The 18,847-nt window shown below is 46.6% G+C and overlaps 1 protein-coding gene across 1 annotated transcript in view; it reads right to left on the bottom strand.

Annotated features, from left to right (window-relative positions):
• Nucleotides 1-18,847, bottom strand: part of TULP3 (TUB like protein 3) — a 41,034-nt gene that overhangs the window by 7,675 nt on the left and 14,512 nt on the right. Inside the window, exons 5-9 of the mRNA XM_060247289.1 lie at nt 14,564-14,694; nt 13,909-14,106; nt 12,067-12,179; nt 10,980-11,094; nt 2,930-3,028 (exon numbers count right to left, since the gene is read on the bottom strand). Coding sequence (XP_060103272.1) covers nt 2,930-3,028; nt 10,980-11,094; nt 12,067-12,179; nt 13,909-14,106; nt 14,564-14,694 — 656 coding nt within the window. The remainder of the gene's footprint in view (nt 1-2,929; nt 3,029-10,979; nt 11,095-12,066; nt 12,180-13,908; nt 14,107-14,563; nt 14,695-18,847) is intronic.

Below are 18,847 nucleotides of genomic sequence, written 5' to 3'. Positions count from 1 at the left end.
CTAAAGGGGAAGAAGAGAGGGCCTTCTGGGGGAAGGAAACGGAGCGCGGACCTGTTCAGCTCCTGACAGCCAAGCAAGAAAGCAGGCACGGCAGCAGGGGCAGGATCCCAGCCAAGGGGCTGCAGGCCGTTCACACTTAAGGAGTTCAAGACCTCGGGCAGAACTGCATCCAAAGGTCCCAAAAGCACTTGCTGGTGTTCTCCTCTCCGAGAAGCCTTGGCAGCCCCTTTGGCACCACAAGACTGGAGTTGCAAAAATGCTGTTCTGATCTTCTGGAGAAGGCGAGGAAGAAGATTTGGGAAACAGAAACTAATCGGTCTAACTTGAGTATCAGCGATGTTACTAAAACGGATTATAAAGTGACGGATCTGTACACACCTTGAAAACAATATACTAATTAGCAGAGCACAGCACAGAGTTCTGAAGTACAAGAGTCCTGCCAAGTTCCTTTTATGCCAGTTTTTCATTGGGTTTTCTATTCTGGGATATCCCGGGACTGCTGTGGATGATGACACCCCTGGATTTCAACAAACGTCTGGTCATCGGATGAGATGTAGATGGCAGCTCTGCCAGGTGGGCTCCTGGCTGGCTCAAGAGCATTCAAGAAGTGCTCTTCAGCAGGGTGCCCCATAGCTCTGCCAACCCATCCGTGGCCCGGATGAATGGATGGATGGAAAGAGGCCTGGAGAAGACCCCACACAGGGAGAGAGACTGAACTCCAATAGCGGCCCTCCAAAGCTTGACAGGCAGCGCTAGCTGCCAAATTAAGAGCTTCCATTCTGCTCTGTGGGAGCACAATGATACATACTCCCAGCTCACATTCAGCTGTGAGCCACGCGTTAATTAGAGGCAGAGACAGAGAAGGAAAAGGTAGTCCTGTGAAGAGTGGGGCTGGGGTGTCTGAGGCTTACTCAGGGCTCTGAGGCACCTGCCTTTCAGCTCACACTGAGCAGAGGGGCTTTGCTTCCTTGCTTCCGTGGTGGAGGGCCCCCCTCCTTGGGCTTTGTGACTACTAGCTCTGGCTGGCAGGGGGGCTGTGTGAGGCAGAGTGGTGTTTCCAGGGCTGCAGAAGTCCAGCCATGAGACATCCAAACCCTGAAAAACCACATGGAGGGTCATGAGAGGGTCACTGAGGAGAGATCACATGGACCTCAGCTCCAAACCATGACCCAGGCAATTTGAGTTGTGAATTTAGGGTCGTGGGCAGGTTTCTGCCCATCCCCAATGCAGACCAACTGGGCAATCCCCCTAAATACTAATATCTAGATTTTCTATCCATTCAAATGGCAGTTGGGGAGATCCATCACATCTCCCTGGAAACCACAACACTCACAGTCCTGTGACAGAAGGAAAACAGTTTGGTGGGCTATACCACAATTGCATTTGGGTCCTGGTATTTTGCCCCATTTAAACAACAGGTCCACACAACTGCCAAGCCCTGCTGACATTCTATTAGCCACCTTCCATACGTTTTGTGGCAAGTCAAATCCTGTGGGCTCTCGGTGTTTATCAGGTGGAACAGACGGCATCCCTGCTCACAACCATCCCTTCCCTAGATCAAAATGTCCTGATTGCAGGAGTCATGCAGATCTTACTGCTGGGGGATGGGATCTTAGTCAGCTGTGTCTTTGTGGACTCTCTGTTTTCAGTGATCTTTCTATATCCACGAAGAAGAGCATCTTGTCTTTCGAGATGTGGGGGAGCGAGGTGGCACAGCATAGGTAGCCAAAAGGTCAGAGTGGATTTAAAACAGCTGCTGATGGTTCTCATTGTTGCACTAAGTTGGATATCAAGTTTGTGAAGACGGGGGGGAGGGGGGAGGATGTTGAGTGCCACTGAAGCACCACATTCCTCGGGACTCTACACCAACCCCAAATCTGAGAATCTTAAGTGTTGTGGCAGATGCACTCCAAGTTGTACCGCATAATTTTTTGAGAATGTTGTTTCATGTGTGTATTTTCACTGCTACATTGGTAAGATGGTGTTTATAGCACAAGGTCCTGTCCAGGGAAATGCCAGGGGATTTAGGTGTATGGGTGTATTTAAGCCGGGTACCATTCAGGCAGACATTCAGTTCGCAGGGGCCGAGATTGCTGTTGAGATGGAAACAAGGAGCATTCTGTTTTCCCTGGGCTGCTTGGGGTAAGTCGCCAATTATGGTGGCAGTTAGCCAAAACTCCAAGGCCCCTTGTCAGAATTGCCTCAGACCTTCAATTGATTTGTGCCTTACAGCAATCACCATGTCATCCACACGATATCATCTTGGGAACGTCTTATAGACTGAAAAGAACTGGAGCGGGGCCCAAGCTCTGGGGAGACCATCATTCAGTTTTTCCTGCTTGCTGACTAACTGACCCATAACAAGGGAAAACCCATAAGAGGAGTGACGATTAGCAACACAGGAACTCTTGAATCAGTAAAATCCAGGAGCCCTCTCAGCCTGAGGCAGCAAAAAGACTAAAGGGGGTGTGTCCCCTCTCCTGGAGGCAGACATTTCCTGCCTCCAGGTATGACTGGAAAGAGAACCAAGCATAACAGAGTCTACTCCTCCCCCTAACTCCCAAGAGGGAACAGCAGCAATGGAGATATTAGAATGGCAAAGCATCTTATGAATTCTGTAGCTGGCTTCAGGCGTAAGTTTTAATTGTTTTTAATTGTTTTAATTCAATGTGGTTGCCCATTGGGTTCCAGACTTCTGGAGAGAAAGGTGAGTTTATGAATATTTCCCACATATTTTTAATTATACTCACATGCACATTCACTTTCAGGAATTTAAAGGCAATAAAGGGTCACAGAAAAATGGCTAGAAAAATGTCACCAGCTCCTTGTCTTCTTTCCCAAGGGCAAAGCTGGACGTCACTGGAGTTGGCTCAGATCAGAAATTCCACTTTCTGGTCTCATTGTAATTGTGACTGAAATTCAAACTTACATTTCGTGGCCTGATTGGAATCCGCTGGTGATTTAGATTCATTCCTGGAATGATGACTGACATTTTCCTGGGTCCCTTGAATCCTAATACATTGGTTTCCTTTAAAAAAAAAAAAAAGGAAATAGAAGTTGACGGATAAGATTAATGAACCTGACCCTGTCTTCCCCACTTCCTCAAAGATGTCTTGTAAAGGTTCTCCCAGGAATACCTGAGACTGCCAAACACACTGTGGCTAATAGCCACTGATGGACCTCTGCTCCATATTTTTATCCAATCCCCTCTTGAAGCTGGCTATGCTTGTAGCCGCCACCACTTCTTCTGGCAGTGAATTCCACATGTTAATCACCCTTTGGGTGAAGAAGTACTTCCTTTTATCCGTTTTAACCTGACTGCTCAGCAATTTCATTGAATGCCCATGAGTTCTTGTATTGTGAGAATATCCTTTTTTCAGGTGCGGTGACCATATTTGCACACAGTACTCCAAATGAGACCGCACCATCGATTTATATAGGGGCATTATAATACTGGCTGATTTGTTTTCAATTCCCTTCCTAATGATACCCAGCATGGCGTTAGCCTTTTTTATTGCAAACGCACACTGTCTTGACATTTTCAGTGAGTTATCTACCAGGACCTCAAGGTCCCTCTCTTGGTCAGTCTCCTCCAGTTCACAACCCATCAACTTGTATTTGTAGCTGGGAGTCTTGGACCCAATGTGCATTACTTTGCACTTGGCCACATTGAACCTCATCTGCCACGCTGATGCCCACTCACCCAGCCTCAACAGATCCCTTTGGAGTGCCTCACAATCCTCTCTGGTTCTCACCACCCTGAACAATTTAGTGTCATCTGCAAACCTGGCCACTTCACTGCTTACTCCCAACTCCAGATCATTAATGAACAAGTTAAAGAGCATGGGACACAGTACTGAGTCCTGCAGCAGCTTACTGTCTTCCACTGCGAAGACTGCCCATTTATACTCACTCTCTACTTCCTATTAATTAGCCAGTTTTTGATCCACAAGAGGACCTGTCCCTTTACTCCATGACTCTCACGCTTACTAAGGAGCCTTTGATGAGGAACTTTATCAAAAGCTTTCTGGAAGTCAAGGTAAACAACATCTTTTGGGTCCCCTTTGTCCACATGCTTGTTCACCCCCTCAAAGAACTGTAACAGGTTAGTGAGGCAAGATCTTCCCTTACAGAACCCATGCTGAGTCTTCCTCAATAACTCGTGTTCATCAATGTGCCTACTCATTTTGTCCTTGATAATGCTTTCTACCAACTTTCCCAGTATTGAAATCAGACTGACGGGCCTGTAATTTCCGGGATCTCCTCTGGAACCCTTTTTAAAGATGGGGGTGACATTTGCTACCTTCCAGTCCTCAGGAATGGAGGCAGATTTCAATGAAAGATTACATATTTTTGTTAGATCCACAAGTTCAACTTTGAGTTCTTTCAGAACTCTTGGATGTATGCCATCCAGACCTGGTGACTTATTAGTTTTTAATTCGTCAATCAGTTGTAGGACCTCCTCTCTTGTCACCTCAATCTGACTCAGGTCTTTCAACACCCCTTCCAGAATTAGTGGTTCTGGAGCGGGCAAACACTTCTCATCTTCCACAGTGAAAATGGAGGCAAAAAATGCATTCAGCTTCGAAGCCATTTCCCTGTCCTCCTTCAGTAATCCTTTGACCCCTTGGTCATCCAAGGGCCCCACTGCCTCCCTGGCTGGTTTCCTGCTTCTAATATATTTGAAGAATTTTTTATTGTTGGTCTTTATGTTTTTTGCAATATGCTCCTCATAGTCCCTTTTTGCTTGCCTGATCACAGTCTTGCATTTGATTTGCCACAGCCTGTGTTCCCTTTTATTAATCTCACTTGGACTAGCTTTTCGCCACTTAAAGGAGTCCTTCTTACCTTTTACAGCTTCCATTACTTTGTTTGTTAACCTTCTCTTATACCTGTTTGTGCCTTTCCTAACTTGTGGTATATATTTTATCTGAGCTTCTAGGATTGTAGTTTTAAATAGCCTTCAAGCTTCCCCAAGGGTTTTGACTGTATTTACCTTTTCTTTCAGTTTACTCTTCACATGCCTCCTCATCTCAGAGAATTTACCCCTTTTAAAGTTAAAAGTGGTTGTGCTTGTCTTTTGCGGCAACTCTCTGTTTATACAAATGGTGAAATCAATAACATTATGGTCACTGCTCCCAAGCGGTGCGATCACTTTTACATCTCTCCCCAAGTGTTGGGCATTACTTAGGACCAAATCCAGGATTGCCCCACCCCTGGTAGGTTCTATGACCATCTGCTTCATAGCACAGTCATTTAGAGCTTCTAGAAACTCAACCTCTTTCTCTCAACCCAATCAATCTGCGGGTAGTTAAAATCACCTATTACAACACAGTTTTTTCGTTTAGCCACTATCTTTAATCCTTCCATCATATTATAATCATCCTTTATCTTTTGATTTGGTGGGCGATAACAAACTCCCATAGTTAAATTACCTTTTGAGCCCTCTATTTCGACCCAAAGCATTTCTAGAAGGGAATCTAATTCTCTGACCTCAGTCTTACTGGACCGTATCCTCTCGGACATACAGAGCCACCCCACCTCCAACCCTTCCCTCCCTATCCTTCCGATATAGCTTATATCCAGGAATCACCGTATCCCACTGATTCTCCTCATTCCACCAAGTTTCTGAAATTCCCACAATGTCTATGTTTTCCCCCAACACTAAACATTCCAACTCACCAATTTCACTTCGAACACTTCTAGCATTTGTACACAAACATCTATAATTTCCCAGGCAAGTTAGGCTCTCGACCTTCCTCCTGCTGCCTCAAGACTTTGGCACATACTGTTTGTCAGTGGGCAACTCTGATGCATTACCCAGTAGAAAAGTAACAGCTAACCCTTCATCGCTTTGAGATGAGTCCTCCCAAACCAGAGACATTTCATCTGTCGGCTTTCCCCCAAGATTTAGTTTAAAAACTTCTCTGCCACCTTTTTGATTTTAAGCGCCAGCAGCCTGGTTCCACCTGTGGACAAGTGGAGACCGTCTCTTTTGTACAGCTCCCGCTTGTTCCAGAAAGCATCCCAGTGCCTAACAAACTTAAACCCTTCCTCCTTACACCATCGTCTCATCCACATATTGAGACTTCTAATTTGTGCCTGTCTCTCCAGCCCTGCATGTGGAACAGGTAGCACTTCTGAGAAGGCTACCTTGGAGGTCCTGGCCTTAAGTCTCCCGCCTAGCAGCCTAAAGTTTTCCTCCAGGACCTCATGACTGCATTTCCCCATCGTTGGTGCCAACATGTACCATGACCACTGGCTCCTCCCCAGCACTGTCTATCAGCCTATCTACAACCTGCGTAATGTCCGCCACCTTCGCGCCAGGCAGGCAAGTCACCATACGGTCAGTACACAGTTTTGCCACCCAGCTGTCTACTTGCCTAAGGATCGAATCACCAACTACCAAGACCCGCCCCCCTCTCTCCCTGCCCAGGGATGGTTCCTTGGCACAAAAAGATACCCACTCACCAACTGAAGAAGAGGTCCCTTCTGAGGGCGCATTCCCCTTATCCTCAGCACGGTGCCCTGTTCCCTCTCGACCCTCATGCTCCCTGGCAGTAACAGGGCTGCCACATTCAGAGTGGGGCTCATCTAATATGTCCCTGAGAGTCTTCTCCGAGTGCCTAACTGACTGTCTCTGCTTCTCCAGGTCAGTCACCTCGGCCTCAAGGGAACGAACTTGTTCCCTGAGTACCAGGAACTCCTTGCATCGAGCACACACCCAAGACTTCTGTCCTGTGGGAAGATAGTCATACATGCGACACTCAGTGCAGAACACTGGAAAGCCCCCACCCCCCTGCTGGCATTCTACCTTCATGATAGCTTTTTTAAAATATGCAGTCCCCTTTTAAACCCTGTTTATGTGGCTCTCCTTCTGGAGGGTCTACTTAACTTATTGGGAAAACAAGGAAAATAGGGATCTGGGTTCCTGGTCCTTACAGAGCCCCCAGGCTAAGAGCCACAGCCAAGAGCCCTTTAGCTCTCGCCCTTTGGCTCGTGCCAAAGGCTTGCGCCTCTGGCAAAGAGGGTGGGAAACACAGCCACTCCTAATCAATCAGCAACAATCACCTTCAGCCCACTCAAACCAAACAAATAGCAGTTCCCCAGCAACCACAAACTCAGAATTTTCAGCAATCACATAGTCACACAAACTCAGAAATTCTCAGCAACTTCCCCAGCTGCTTAGAAAGCCAAACCTCACCCTTGTAGCATTTCTTCTCTGCTCTCTCTCAGAGCTCTCTGAAATGTGCTCAGCCTCTGGCATGGGGTATAGCTGGCACCAGCTTCCTCCATCAGGAGTTTGGGTGTGGCTCTTGATGCCTCCCTTACTGTGGAGGCCCAGGGCACAAACATAGCCAGGAGGGCATTCTTCCACCTTCACCAAGCCCGGCAGCTTGTCCCCTACTTGTCCCGGAATAACCTAGCTACGGTTATCCATGCAATGCTCATCTCCAGACTGGACTACTGTAACTTGCTCTACGCAGGGCTGCTCTTGAACTTGCTCCAGAAACTTCAACTGGTCTAGAACCGAGTTGTGCGGGTCCTTACAGGAATCCCTCTGAGAGTACACATATGACCAGTGCTCTACCAGCTGCACTGGCTCCAGACTGAAGACCAAATCAAGTTGAAGGTTTTAGTACTTACTCTCAAAGCCCTAAACAGTCAGGACCATCATATCTATACGACCGCCTCTTCCTATATGCCTTTCAGAGAGCATTACCCTCCGCTGGTACCAACTTACTGGTAGACCCTGGACCCAAAACCATCCAGCTGTCCTCAATCAGGGCCAAGGCCTTTTGAGCCCTGGCCCCAGCCTGGTGGAACTCTCTCCCTAGTGAGAACTCTGTCCGTAGGGACTTCTCCCAGGCATATGGTTGAGGACAGCAATGGTTTGTGAAATCAGTGGCCTTCTCTATGTTAAGATCTCCTGTGGGGGAATATGAATTGTCTTCCAACCACCCCACCTACCTTGTGGGACAGACATGTGGCACCATTTAATTTAACTGTTTTATTAGTATTATCATGTAGTTTTTACTAGGGTGGATAAAAAGCAATGATTCTTTTTTAAAGAAAAAGTCAAAAAGAATTGGATATGTTATTTAAATTGGATTTATTTAAATTCAATTTTTAAAAAAATAAAATTGCTTTCTGAAGAAAATATGTAGAGATCATTTTCTTTTTAAGATACAGTATAGTCCAAAGTTTATTAGTTAGAATTAGTTTTTAGACATCACCCCAGAGTCGGAAACGACTGGGGCTTGCACAGGGGACTACCTTGACCTTTTTAAATTTTTCACAATATCATGCTTTCCCAGAGGTTTCTGTAAGATTATTTGGGGCAAGATTATTTCTGTAAGATTATTTTTCTGTCTCGAAGATGTTATCACAGGTGCTTGGTTTTGTAGTTCTCAGAACTGTGAATTTGTGTCTACAGAGATCACATGCCTCTTCTTCACAGCAAAAATGTTATAAACATAGAGATTTAAGAAACCTCAGTCCCATTGGTCCTCTCCAAATCTGTACACAGAGAATCCACCCCTTATCTCTTAAGTGCTAAGTTTCAAGAAGTTCAATGAATATAAGGTTGTCTGGGATGAGCACGTCTGGAAAAGGAGGAGATGCTGAGAGCCAGAAGTGTAAGCAAAAATGAGAATACACGTGCTATGTTATTGTTTTAGTTAAATAAAACAATTTAAATGGCTATTGTCAGTGATTATCTTTATCCTTCTGATAAAGCACAGCAGAAAGGTTGTCTGAATATGAATGCTTATCCTACTAAGCTGGAGATAGTAGCAAGGAAGGAACTGAAGTTGAGGCAGGGCTTCCCTCCGCTCCAGGTATGCCCAGTTAGTACCTGCTCCTCAGAGCGGAGGAAAAGCCTGCCTCTCTAAGAAATAGAATTTTCCCAAACGGAGGCACAGCACAGGCACACCCATTGTGTGGCCTGCATAGAGACCATGGAGAGGATCCTAAGATTGTCTGGCAGCCAGAAGTTCCAGCTCTTGAAGCATTAGGCACCATTAGGTGGCAAACTGGACTTTTTCCAGGGCAAGAGATGTTTCCGAGGTGGTTTGCTATGTACTGCCTGCCCCTGCATCACAGCCCTGGGCTTCCTTGGAGGTCTCCCACCCAAACCCTAGCCAGGGCTGATCCTGCTTAGCGTCCAAGATCTGGTGAGCCTGGGCTATCCGGGGCAGGGCTGCCCAGCAGTCTCATGACATGGAGGACTACCACCGCAACAGCGCATTATGCCTGGGCCTAGGCAGACACGCCAGGCAGGGGGTCTGGCAAAAAAAGCCACAACGTGCCTCTCTTTTGGATACCCCAGTGGCCTTTTCTCCCCCAACCGTGCGCCGGTGATCGGTGGGGTGGAGGTGACACCAGGGATCCCTGCAGACCAAGTGGGATGTGGCTCTGCTCCCTGATGCAGCACTGGCTGGCGGAGGAAGCCGTGGGGTTCACTGTGGACACGGCTGGATGTGGAGGGAGGTCTGATGTGCTGCACCCGGCCCAACAATGGTCTCTGGAAAAGCCCCCAAAACACCTTTGTCACAGGAACCTGAAACTGCACAAGGCAGACTGCCAGCCTTTGATGACCCTCTCCTAAGTGGCCAACTCCAGACAGGAGACATCCATCCCAAAAGCCACTAGTCAGCTTGGTGTAGTGGTTAAGAGCACAGACTCTCATCTGGGAGAACCAGGTTTGATTCCCCACTCCTCCACATACACCTGCTGGTGTGACTTGGGTTTACAAACACCAGCACAATTTTAACAGAAAGGAAGAAGGCATTTTCATCCACCAATCTTGGTACCCAGCTCTGCAAAACACCCTACAGACTATAAATTGCAGAAAGTCTCAGAACAACCAGCAAATTCCACAGAACAATCAGCACAGTCAACAACCATCTTCCTTATCTTCAAACCCCTTCCAACCTTCCCAGCAATTAACACAGAACAATGGTCACATTCAACAGCCAGTTTCCTTATCACTACCCTTCCAGGAAGCCCCACCAAACAATGGGCACATCCACAAACCAATTGCCCTTTCATCACATCCCCTCCAGCCTGCAAATAGCAGCTCTCCAGCAGCCCTGGCCCCACTCAATGCACAGCAGCCAAGGTCTGAGCGCCTGCTCCGGCTGCAACGCCACTGAGGATGTTCTCCGCAGCTGAGAACGAAACGTCTGGAAGGAAAACTTTCTCCAGCAGAACACGGCACTTGATCCCGAAAGATTCTACAAACCCTAATGACTTGGGTCAGTCGCAAGTTCTCTCAGAGCTGTTCTTGAAAGAGTTCTCAGTCCTACCTACTTCACAGGGTGTCTGTTGCAGGGAGGGGAAGGGAATGGAGATTGGAAGGGGGGTGTTCAAATCCCATCTCCTCCTCTTCTTCATAGGACCAGTACCCCATGGTCTCTGCTATCCACACCTGCAGCAAAGTTCCCTCCACTTTTATATCTAGCTCACAGGCACTTCTGCCTGCTGCTGGTTTTTACTGTTTCTTTTGTTCGGCAAAGTGCCACCAGGGTCATTATTGGTCGAGGGGCAAGGGGTGGGGGGTGAAGTCCTCCAGTGGGGACTTTGATGAAGGCTGGGGCTGGATGTTCTAAATAGAGGGTTGGTGGGCGTTTCTTGCCAAGGCTGGTGGAAGGCTTTAAAAAACCACCTGACTGTTTTCCTTAAAGGCCACTTCATAATATAAATGAACTGTCCTGATGGGAAAAACAGATTCAGGAGAAAGAGTGTCCTGCTTACAGACCTTTTAGTATGCTTCCTGTAACTGCTTTGCCTCAGAAATTCACCACACTAAATGCTGACATCAGAACCTCCCACTGATTCACCCAGCTGTGGTTTTCAATGGCTTAGCCACAACATGGAAGCTGTTTTAATCATTCAGTGTGGCAAAGAGCAAAGGAGTACCAAAGAAAGATTTTCAGCCTTCCTCTGCCCTCAGTTCTCAACAGGAAATCACTTACATAACAAACAGCAGCCAGTTCTTGCCGGGTGTGTGCTTTTTCCACAAGCCCCTGCGCCTTCACTGGGTTAATGCCATGATCGTAGACAGTAAATTTAGTTCCCATAAGATTTGACCTAGGATAAGGTAAAACAAGAGTCATTCACAATATTTCCACTGAAATGTTAACAACCTTTCACTCAAAGCAGGCCTTAACCCTTGGTGCCCCAGACAAAACATGGCAATACTTAAGCATGGGTACTCTCTCCACCTGCACCGACATATGCCCTACAGTCCAACAATTTATCCATCTAGCCAAGCATGATGTTAGGATTCTTCACAGAAACAAGCATATTTATAAGAGGAAGCTAATAGTAAATCTATACATTGCAACAAGCAACCAGCTCAGCAGAGGACCAGCTGTTTTGGTGGAATCAAGACACAGTGGCGTCACTAGGGCGGGGCCAAGGGGGCCATCGGCCCTCCCCCAGAGCATTCTCATTGGCCCCAGGCACTGACCCATGACCCCCCCCAACAGGAAGGGGCTGGCCCTGGGACTAGAACGCTGCTGCTGTGTGTGGGCTGGCCAGGATTCTGAAATCGGGGCCGCGCTGCCGCCGGCTCAGCTAAAAGCGTGTGGGTGAGTGGGGGAAACTTAAATGCTGCAAAACTGGTATCTTGGATTACGGGGGCTGGTCATGTGACCAGAGGGTGGATGAGGGAGGGGCCATGTGAAGTGGGCGGGGTTGTGTGTGGAGGGGGTGACGCAGCCCTCCAAAAGGGGTGATGACCAATGGGGGGGGGGTGACTTGAATCAGTTACACCCCAGGGTGCAACCCACCCTAGTGACGCCTCTGCCAAGACACAAGCTCCACCGCAGCAACTGACATAGAGCAAAACGTCAGTAAATGTCTTATTTGGAGAGGGGACACAGCTGAGTGGGGCACCCATTGCATGCTGGAGGTTCTCAATTCATCCTGTGGCATCAACAACCAGCAGCAGAGAGTTGGGGAGTTGTTGTGGCACACAGAATAGGGAGGGACAGATGAACCAAATGGTTGATAAGACAACTTCATACATTCATTTATTCATCTCTTTGTTGATCTCACCTGAGTTTGCCAACAAAGCTTTCCCCTTCCCTGGATAAATCTGTTGGATCAATTGAAATTATATAATTTGATGTTTTGCTCTTTTTCCTTTTTCTCCCTGCAAGAAGGAATACCTAGAAATACAAACATTGTTATCAGTGTAAGAGCTATGGGGGAAAAGTATATCATACAAAGCAGCTTAGATTTGAAATCCCTCCCTCCGGTTTTGGCACTGCTGTCGGGAGATGCCCCTGCAGCTTCGCATGACTGCAAAAGGGGCTTTCAGAGGCAGCTCCCCTGGTCAAGACCCCAAACTCTGCTTTGGAAGCCTCATACTGAACTGTCCTATAGACATCTGTCCACAAAGAAGCTCCACGACCTTTTCATTTCGCTGAAAAGACTGCTCTTATTTCCCACCCTAGCAGATCTAACAGAAGCTGCGGGGGGGGGGGGGGGGGGGGCGAGATTTTTGATCAGGGAAACAGCATGATGAAGAAGGATGAACCCTCCCAGATTCAGACATCCAGGATCAATTATGGCTTCCACTCAAATTAAGATAGCAACTATGAGTCGTAACAACATGATGTCGTTCAGGATAGATGCCAGCAGACAGACACAGGGGGATAACTTATTGTAACTACTAACTACAAGTTAATATTGCCAATAACATCTCTGTCTTTCTGGGGTGATTGTTTTTCTCATGCCTATTCCAATATCTATGAAAATTTAGCACCAATATTCACTGAGATGGACTTGATCTGCTGAGCTTGCCAGCAATTTGGCCTAGGATTCAAGCCATGCACAGCTTTGTTGCAAATTCCCATGAGGGCTTCCGTTTCAGTTTATTTCAGTTTATATCCCACCCTTCCCACCGAAGCAGCTCAGGGCGGCTTTAGTTCTTACCCCACATTGTCTGAATTTAGCATATACTCTGGATGCCATGTTTTCAGGAAATCGTTCTTTCTCAAAAATTAATCTTCGGGGGCGGGCATTTAATCAGCACAGATAAAAACAAATAATTTTTGCCATTTGGTCAGGATGTTTAAAAAAAAAAGTCCATACCGGCAAATCCAAAAAGTTGTCTTAGGGAAAAGAGACATTTCAATAGCCCTGGCCAGACCTAAAGAGGTCCTTCGGCCCCGTCCCCTCCACACAGGGTGGGCTCTCCCTCTTTGCTTTCCTCGCCCGCCTGAGCGGCCTGCCTAAGAGGGGGACCCTGATGGCCAGCCTGCCAACAGCTCTCTAAACCTGTGGCGCCTGCACAGGGCTTCCTCCAAGGGGGCCAGGACAAGGCCAGCCTTAGTAAAGCCATTTCCATTCCCAGAACTCCGCCTGCAACCCCCTCCAGGCAGCCATGAGGGCCAAGAGTCAAGCAGGGAGGCAACTTCCTCACCTCGTCACAACCTGGAAATCATCAAAACAACTGCAGCAAGAATGCATTCTGAGGCTGCCCTGCTGCTGAAGATACCACAGATTGTGGTTTATTCTTTGCCTGCAAACCAGAATTCTGAGAGAGAGGCTAATCTAGTTTGGATTATAGTTTGTAAGCAAGAAACAAGATGTAGCTTATCATTTTGTTCAGTTTGGAAGTCATAACAAACCGTTGCGTATTTTTGATCAAGAAAGTCTATGAGTTGTGCAAGCAGAGAGGAGGAAACATGCAACACCAAAAACTTCAGTCAATGTGGCCACTGACCATTTAAATTATATTTATAAATGAATTTTATACTGCAATATCATTTCCACTTATTACATCGACAGTTTGAGCCCTCTGTTGGTGGCGAGCTTGAACCTGTTGATATTTTTAATCTACACCACCCCATATGAACTGAGGAAAGGCATAGTTTTTGTTGTTCTCAGTACTTTTCTGTTGTCATCTCGTTCCAGGTGCATGTAGTAAGTTGGAAAGAGGCCTCGGTCGATCCCCTTCTTATCCCTCGTGATTCGACACTTGGCAGTGATGCCACGAGGTGCAGGATGCAGCACAAACTCCTCCAGGTTTTCTATCTCTCCCAGCTGGGCATCCGTCGGAGGCGGCACAGCAGAGGAAGCACCCAACTCCTGCCGGAGAAAGGATCGCTCGGTTTGTTCAAAAGCCCCCCCCCACACACACCTTTATACACATATAGAGATACACGATGACACGTTCCACGTGCATACGTGTAAAGGGAACAGAAGCATACCTGCGTCTTAATTTCAAAAGGAGTGCTCATGGCTAGAGGCAGGGAAAGGAAACTGGACAAGAAAGCTCCACTCCATGCGCCCAGAGCTCTTACTGAGGAAAGGTGCAGGATCTCTAAGCGCATGCACAAGCCTAAGTGCACTGGGCACCTTGGCAGTCAAAGATGAGAATAACATGAAGAATAACCATCAGAACACCCCCCCCCCACAAAAAGTCTCCCCCCAATGTCCCTGGCAGGACTTCACAAGTGGAATTAGCACAGGTAACCCAGGGGCTGGCCCAAGAAAGCAGAGGCTGGGATGGTTGCTGGAATGAAAAGGGGGGTTCTGGACTTACGGCTGCAGATTTTTCACTGATGGCAGAACTCGGTCTCTCCAATTCAGAAGAGAGTGAAGGAGATCCTGAAGGTTTCCTGGCTTCTTTCTCCTCATCTGTGTCCTCATCAAAATTCATACTCCCGGAGATACCTGGCAAAAGGCAAGATCAAGGGAGAAGGCAATCCTAGGCTTGTTCACTCCAAAGTCAGTCCCACTGAGTCCAAGAGGATCAGGGCAAACACTTCCTTGAGGCCCCCGTTCAATACACTGAGGCTATCTTAGAACGATCCAGACTGCTGGTCTCTCCAGGTCAAAATCATCTATGCCATCTACTCTGACTGGCACTGGCAGAATCTCTCTGCAGTCTCAAGTGGAGGTCTTGCACATCATCTACGGCTTGATGCTGGGGATTGAACCTAAGCCATTCTGCATACAAAACAGATGTTCTGTCCCTGAGGCACAGCCCCACTGCTAACTCTGTGAAGTTTGTGCAGGCTCCGAAGGTCTTTGAATACCTTCAGAGCTTACTTCCAGGTCTGGCAGCCCCACCAGAAATGACCTCCAAAGGCATTTAAATGCCAAGTGTGACTGGAAGTGAGTTCCAAAGGCATTTAAATGGGCCAGGCTGGTGTGACCAGACACAGTTGAGTCAGGCTGCCCGACCTGACTGAACTCCAAGAATGCTTTTTATTTTTTTATTTACTTATAAGGGTCATAAACCAGCAAATGATTCATAAAAGTCCAATTCATAACCAATAAAAGGTGATATAAATATACAATAATTATTATACACTAAAATATGATACCACCTAAAATATACATAAAATACGAATACAGACTTTAAGACACTGACACTGAAGATGTAAAATTAGTGTTAAAACCAAGGATGAACTAAAAACTCTGTCTAGACCTCTTTGTTTCTTCCCTTAATAAATAATTTATTCACTGCCTAAGCCAGCATTTAAAGCAGTAAAATCATACAAAGTTAAAACAGACTGCCCATAAAAGCATACATAAAAGGCATAAAATACTGTTATAAAACTACAAATATAACAAAACATGGCAGTTACAGCCAACAGATTGGCAAAGGTGTTTAGCCATTTCCTAACTGAATCATTAGAGTTTTCCTTATTCTTGTGGCAAGCCAGCCAAATTTTGCTAATTTGTATGTAACCTCAGGATTTCTACCGCTAAGAAGATTCATACGGAGTTGCAGTTTTTGGCTACTGGTAAAAGGTATGGCTGTGGAAAATGGAAGTACTTCTCGATGATCATTATAAGCCTCACAGTCAAATATGACATGGACTAGATATTCGATACCTTAATTGCAGCAGCAGGGACATAATCGTTCTTGGAACAGCTCCTTTTTGTATCTCCCCACCACCACCACTGAAGGGAGAACGTCCCACCTCATAAGAGTAAACGTTCTCCTGTATTCATTGTTTGTTAAGCAATATAGGTAGGGGGAGGGACGGTGGCTCAGTGGTAGAGCATCTGCTTGGGAAGCAGAAGGTCCCAGGTTCAATCCCTGGCATCTCCAAAAAAGGGTCCAGGCAAATAGGTGTGAAAAGCCTCAGCCTGAGACCCTGGAGAGCCGCTGCCAGTCTGAGAAGACAATACTGACTTTGATGGACCAAGGGTCTGATTCAGTATAAGGCAGCTTCATATGTTCATGTTCATCAGGGTCACCCTGTTGATTGGTTCTGTCAGAGCTGCCATTTGGTTGTGCTAATGAGGTTGTTTTGTCTGACAACGTCCAGTATTCTCTGTGTCACTATCTCCCTAGCATTATCATAAGTGAGAGAATTGAGATATTGTTTGGAAAAGGCCGTAATAATGAATATGGCCCTAATCCATCTTGGGACCAAGGTATCTTGTAGAATTAAACTGATCAAGCCCTTAAGAAAAAACACAAGTTTCAACCAGAACTGGATGGCCAAAATCCAAAGCCTCGTTTCTACTGTAATCATGCCAGTTTCTATTCTAATTAATGCATTCGGAATGCCCTTAGGTACCTGGAGAACTGTTCTTAAAAATTTTGATTGAACACTCTTCAGTTTTTTGTAGTTTGTAGTGATGTTGATTGGGGCACCAAATGTAAGCTGGCAGAGGGATTTAGCCTTAAACAATCATTATGCATTTACCCCCTTTGCCCCAGTAGAATTTTTGGATAGCCCCCGCACTCCTTTTGGCATTTGAGGTAATCATGTTTATATCGGTGGTTCTTCTTCCATTAATTTGAAACATGACCCCCAGGTACTTAAAGCATGAAACTTGTTCAATGGGAATAGAATTTTTAAGTACCAATGGTGTGATCTGGATGTCTTTTTGCCAAAGGCCATTACTTTGGTTTTAGTGTAATTTACCTCTAGATTGTTTTCCAGGCAATATTGAGCGAAAGCTTTCAAGGTTCTTCTGAGGCCTAAGGGAGTCCTTGAAAGTAAAACAGCACCATCAGCATAAAAGAGCACCCCTATGTTTGTTACCTAGCTTCGGTGGGTGGCATTCGGGTTTATTTATATGCGACGCCAAATCATTGATATAGAAGTTAAATAAGTAGGGGGCCAGGAGGCATCCTTGCTTAATCCCTTTGTAGGTAGAAATGGGGTCTGTCAAATAGCCTTGATGGGAATATTTGACCCAGATGGTTGTTTGATCATAAAGGGCCTGGATAAGAAATAACAGCCGTCTATCAATGTTGGTGGCTCTTAATTTATCCCATAGGATGGTCCTAGAGATAGAGTCAAAAGCTGACTTCAGGTCTAGAAATGCAGCATATAATGACACACTTGAGTTTGAGGAATATTTTACAAGCAAGTGGTCCAACAGCATGCAGTGGTTTAATAAGGCACAACCTTCTCTGAAGTCAACCTGTTCCTCACCTAGGCAAAAATCTTTCCCAAGCCAGTCTCTAAATTTCGGCAATAAGTGTCTAGCATATAGCTTGCTTGTTACGCTCAACAGGCTGATCGGCCTATAGTTGTTTGGATCTTCTTTGTTGCCTTTTTTTATATATGGGGATGATGATAGCTGCTCCCAGTCCTTGGGAATTTATCTTGATTGATCAATTTGTGAAAACAAAGCTGCCCAAACTGGGGCCCACAATCTGCATTCATTTTAAATAGCTCTGGTGGAATTAGGTCAATGCCTGGGGCTTTCCCTGGCTTCAAAGTATCAGTGAGCTGCTCTACTTCTGTACACCCCATTGGAGGCCAAGTTGGTAAGTTATGGATGATGCCAAAATTAAGTGGGCTTGTAACTGTTTCCCCATATACCAACTTATAATGATGTAACCAGGCATCTGGCAAAATAGGGCTATTAAATATATTTGGTGACCTACATGATGGATCAGAGACTAGTTTCCAGAATAATACTGAGGTTTTTTTCCTTTAACAGCCTTCCAAAGTTCCTCCCAAAAAGCCATAATGTCTTCTCTCCGAGAATGAGCTCAGTCAGGCCACCCTGGAGGCACATATGAATATATGAACATATGAAGCTGCCTTATACTGAATCAGACCCTTGGTCTGCTCCAAAAGCCTTTAAATGCCTTCGGGGCTCACTTCTGGGTGGGGCTGTGGCCCCTTGAACTTCCCAAAGCACAAACTGGTTCAACACAATGGAGAAGTTCATAGAAGTTTGTGCCTACCCCTAATTGCAATACTTCCTATACTCCATTTAAGATTCCTATACCAGGACTGTTGCAACAAATACTAAGAATTTGCTGCCTTTCCCTCTCCTGCAAGTGTGATGTGCCATCTCCCATCAGTCCCTGAAACATCTGTGTGTGTGTGAGTGTGAAGCCCGTGCTGGGCAGCAGTTGCAGCAGGTTCAAGTCCTTGTTCAGCCATGAAGGCAACTGGACATGCAACATCCACCTGGTAAAACAGCAAACAAAACAGGGGAGGGAAGCGATGGCTGCACTTGGCTGGGCATGCTTGGAGCAAGCTGAGCCCCAGTGGCTCTGCCAGCATCTCAGAGATTCGCCTCGCACTCAGCCAGGGACTGTGCCGGCCTGGGAGGCAGTGCTGGGCACATCAGCCACACCCGTAGCCGTCTCCTGCTGCCAGGGTCCCGGTTGTTTGGGCAGGAGTGTTGCCAGCTTGAGGGTGGGGTCTGGGGAAGGCAGCCACAAAGCACCTGAAGCAGCCCAACTGCTCTCCAAGGGAATTGCTCTCTGTCATAGTGGGAGAGCTCCAGGCACCACCTGGAGGCTGGCAGTCTGTAATGCGCAAAAGGGTCTGATGTGCCATCATTGGCCTGCATGCTGAGGACCCCTGCCTAAATTATTTATCAGGGCTGCTAT

Source organism: Heteronotia binoei, chromosome 9, assembly GCF_032191835.1.
Source record: "Heteronotia binoei isolate CCM8104 ecotype False Entrance Well chromosome 9, APGP_CSIRO_Hbin_v1, whole genome shotgun sequence".
Taxonomy (NCBI): Eukaryota; Metazoa; Chordata; class Lepidosauria; order Squamata; family Gekkonidae; genus Heteronotia; species Heteronotia binoei.
Note: the sequence above shows the minus strand (reverse complement) of the source record. Positions and strands in the feature narration are given on the sequence as shown.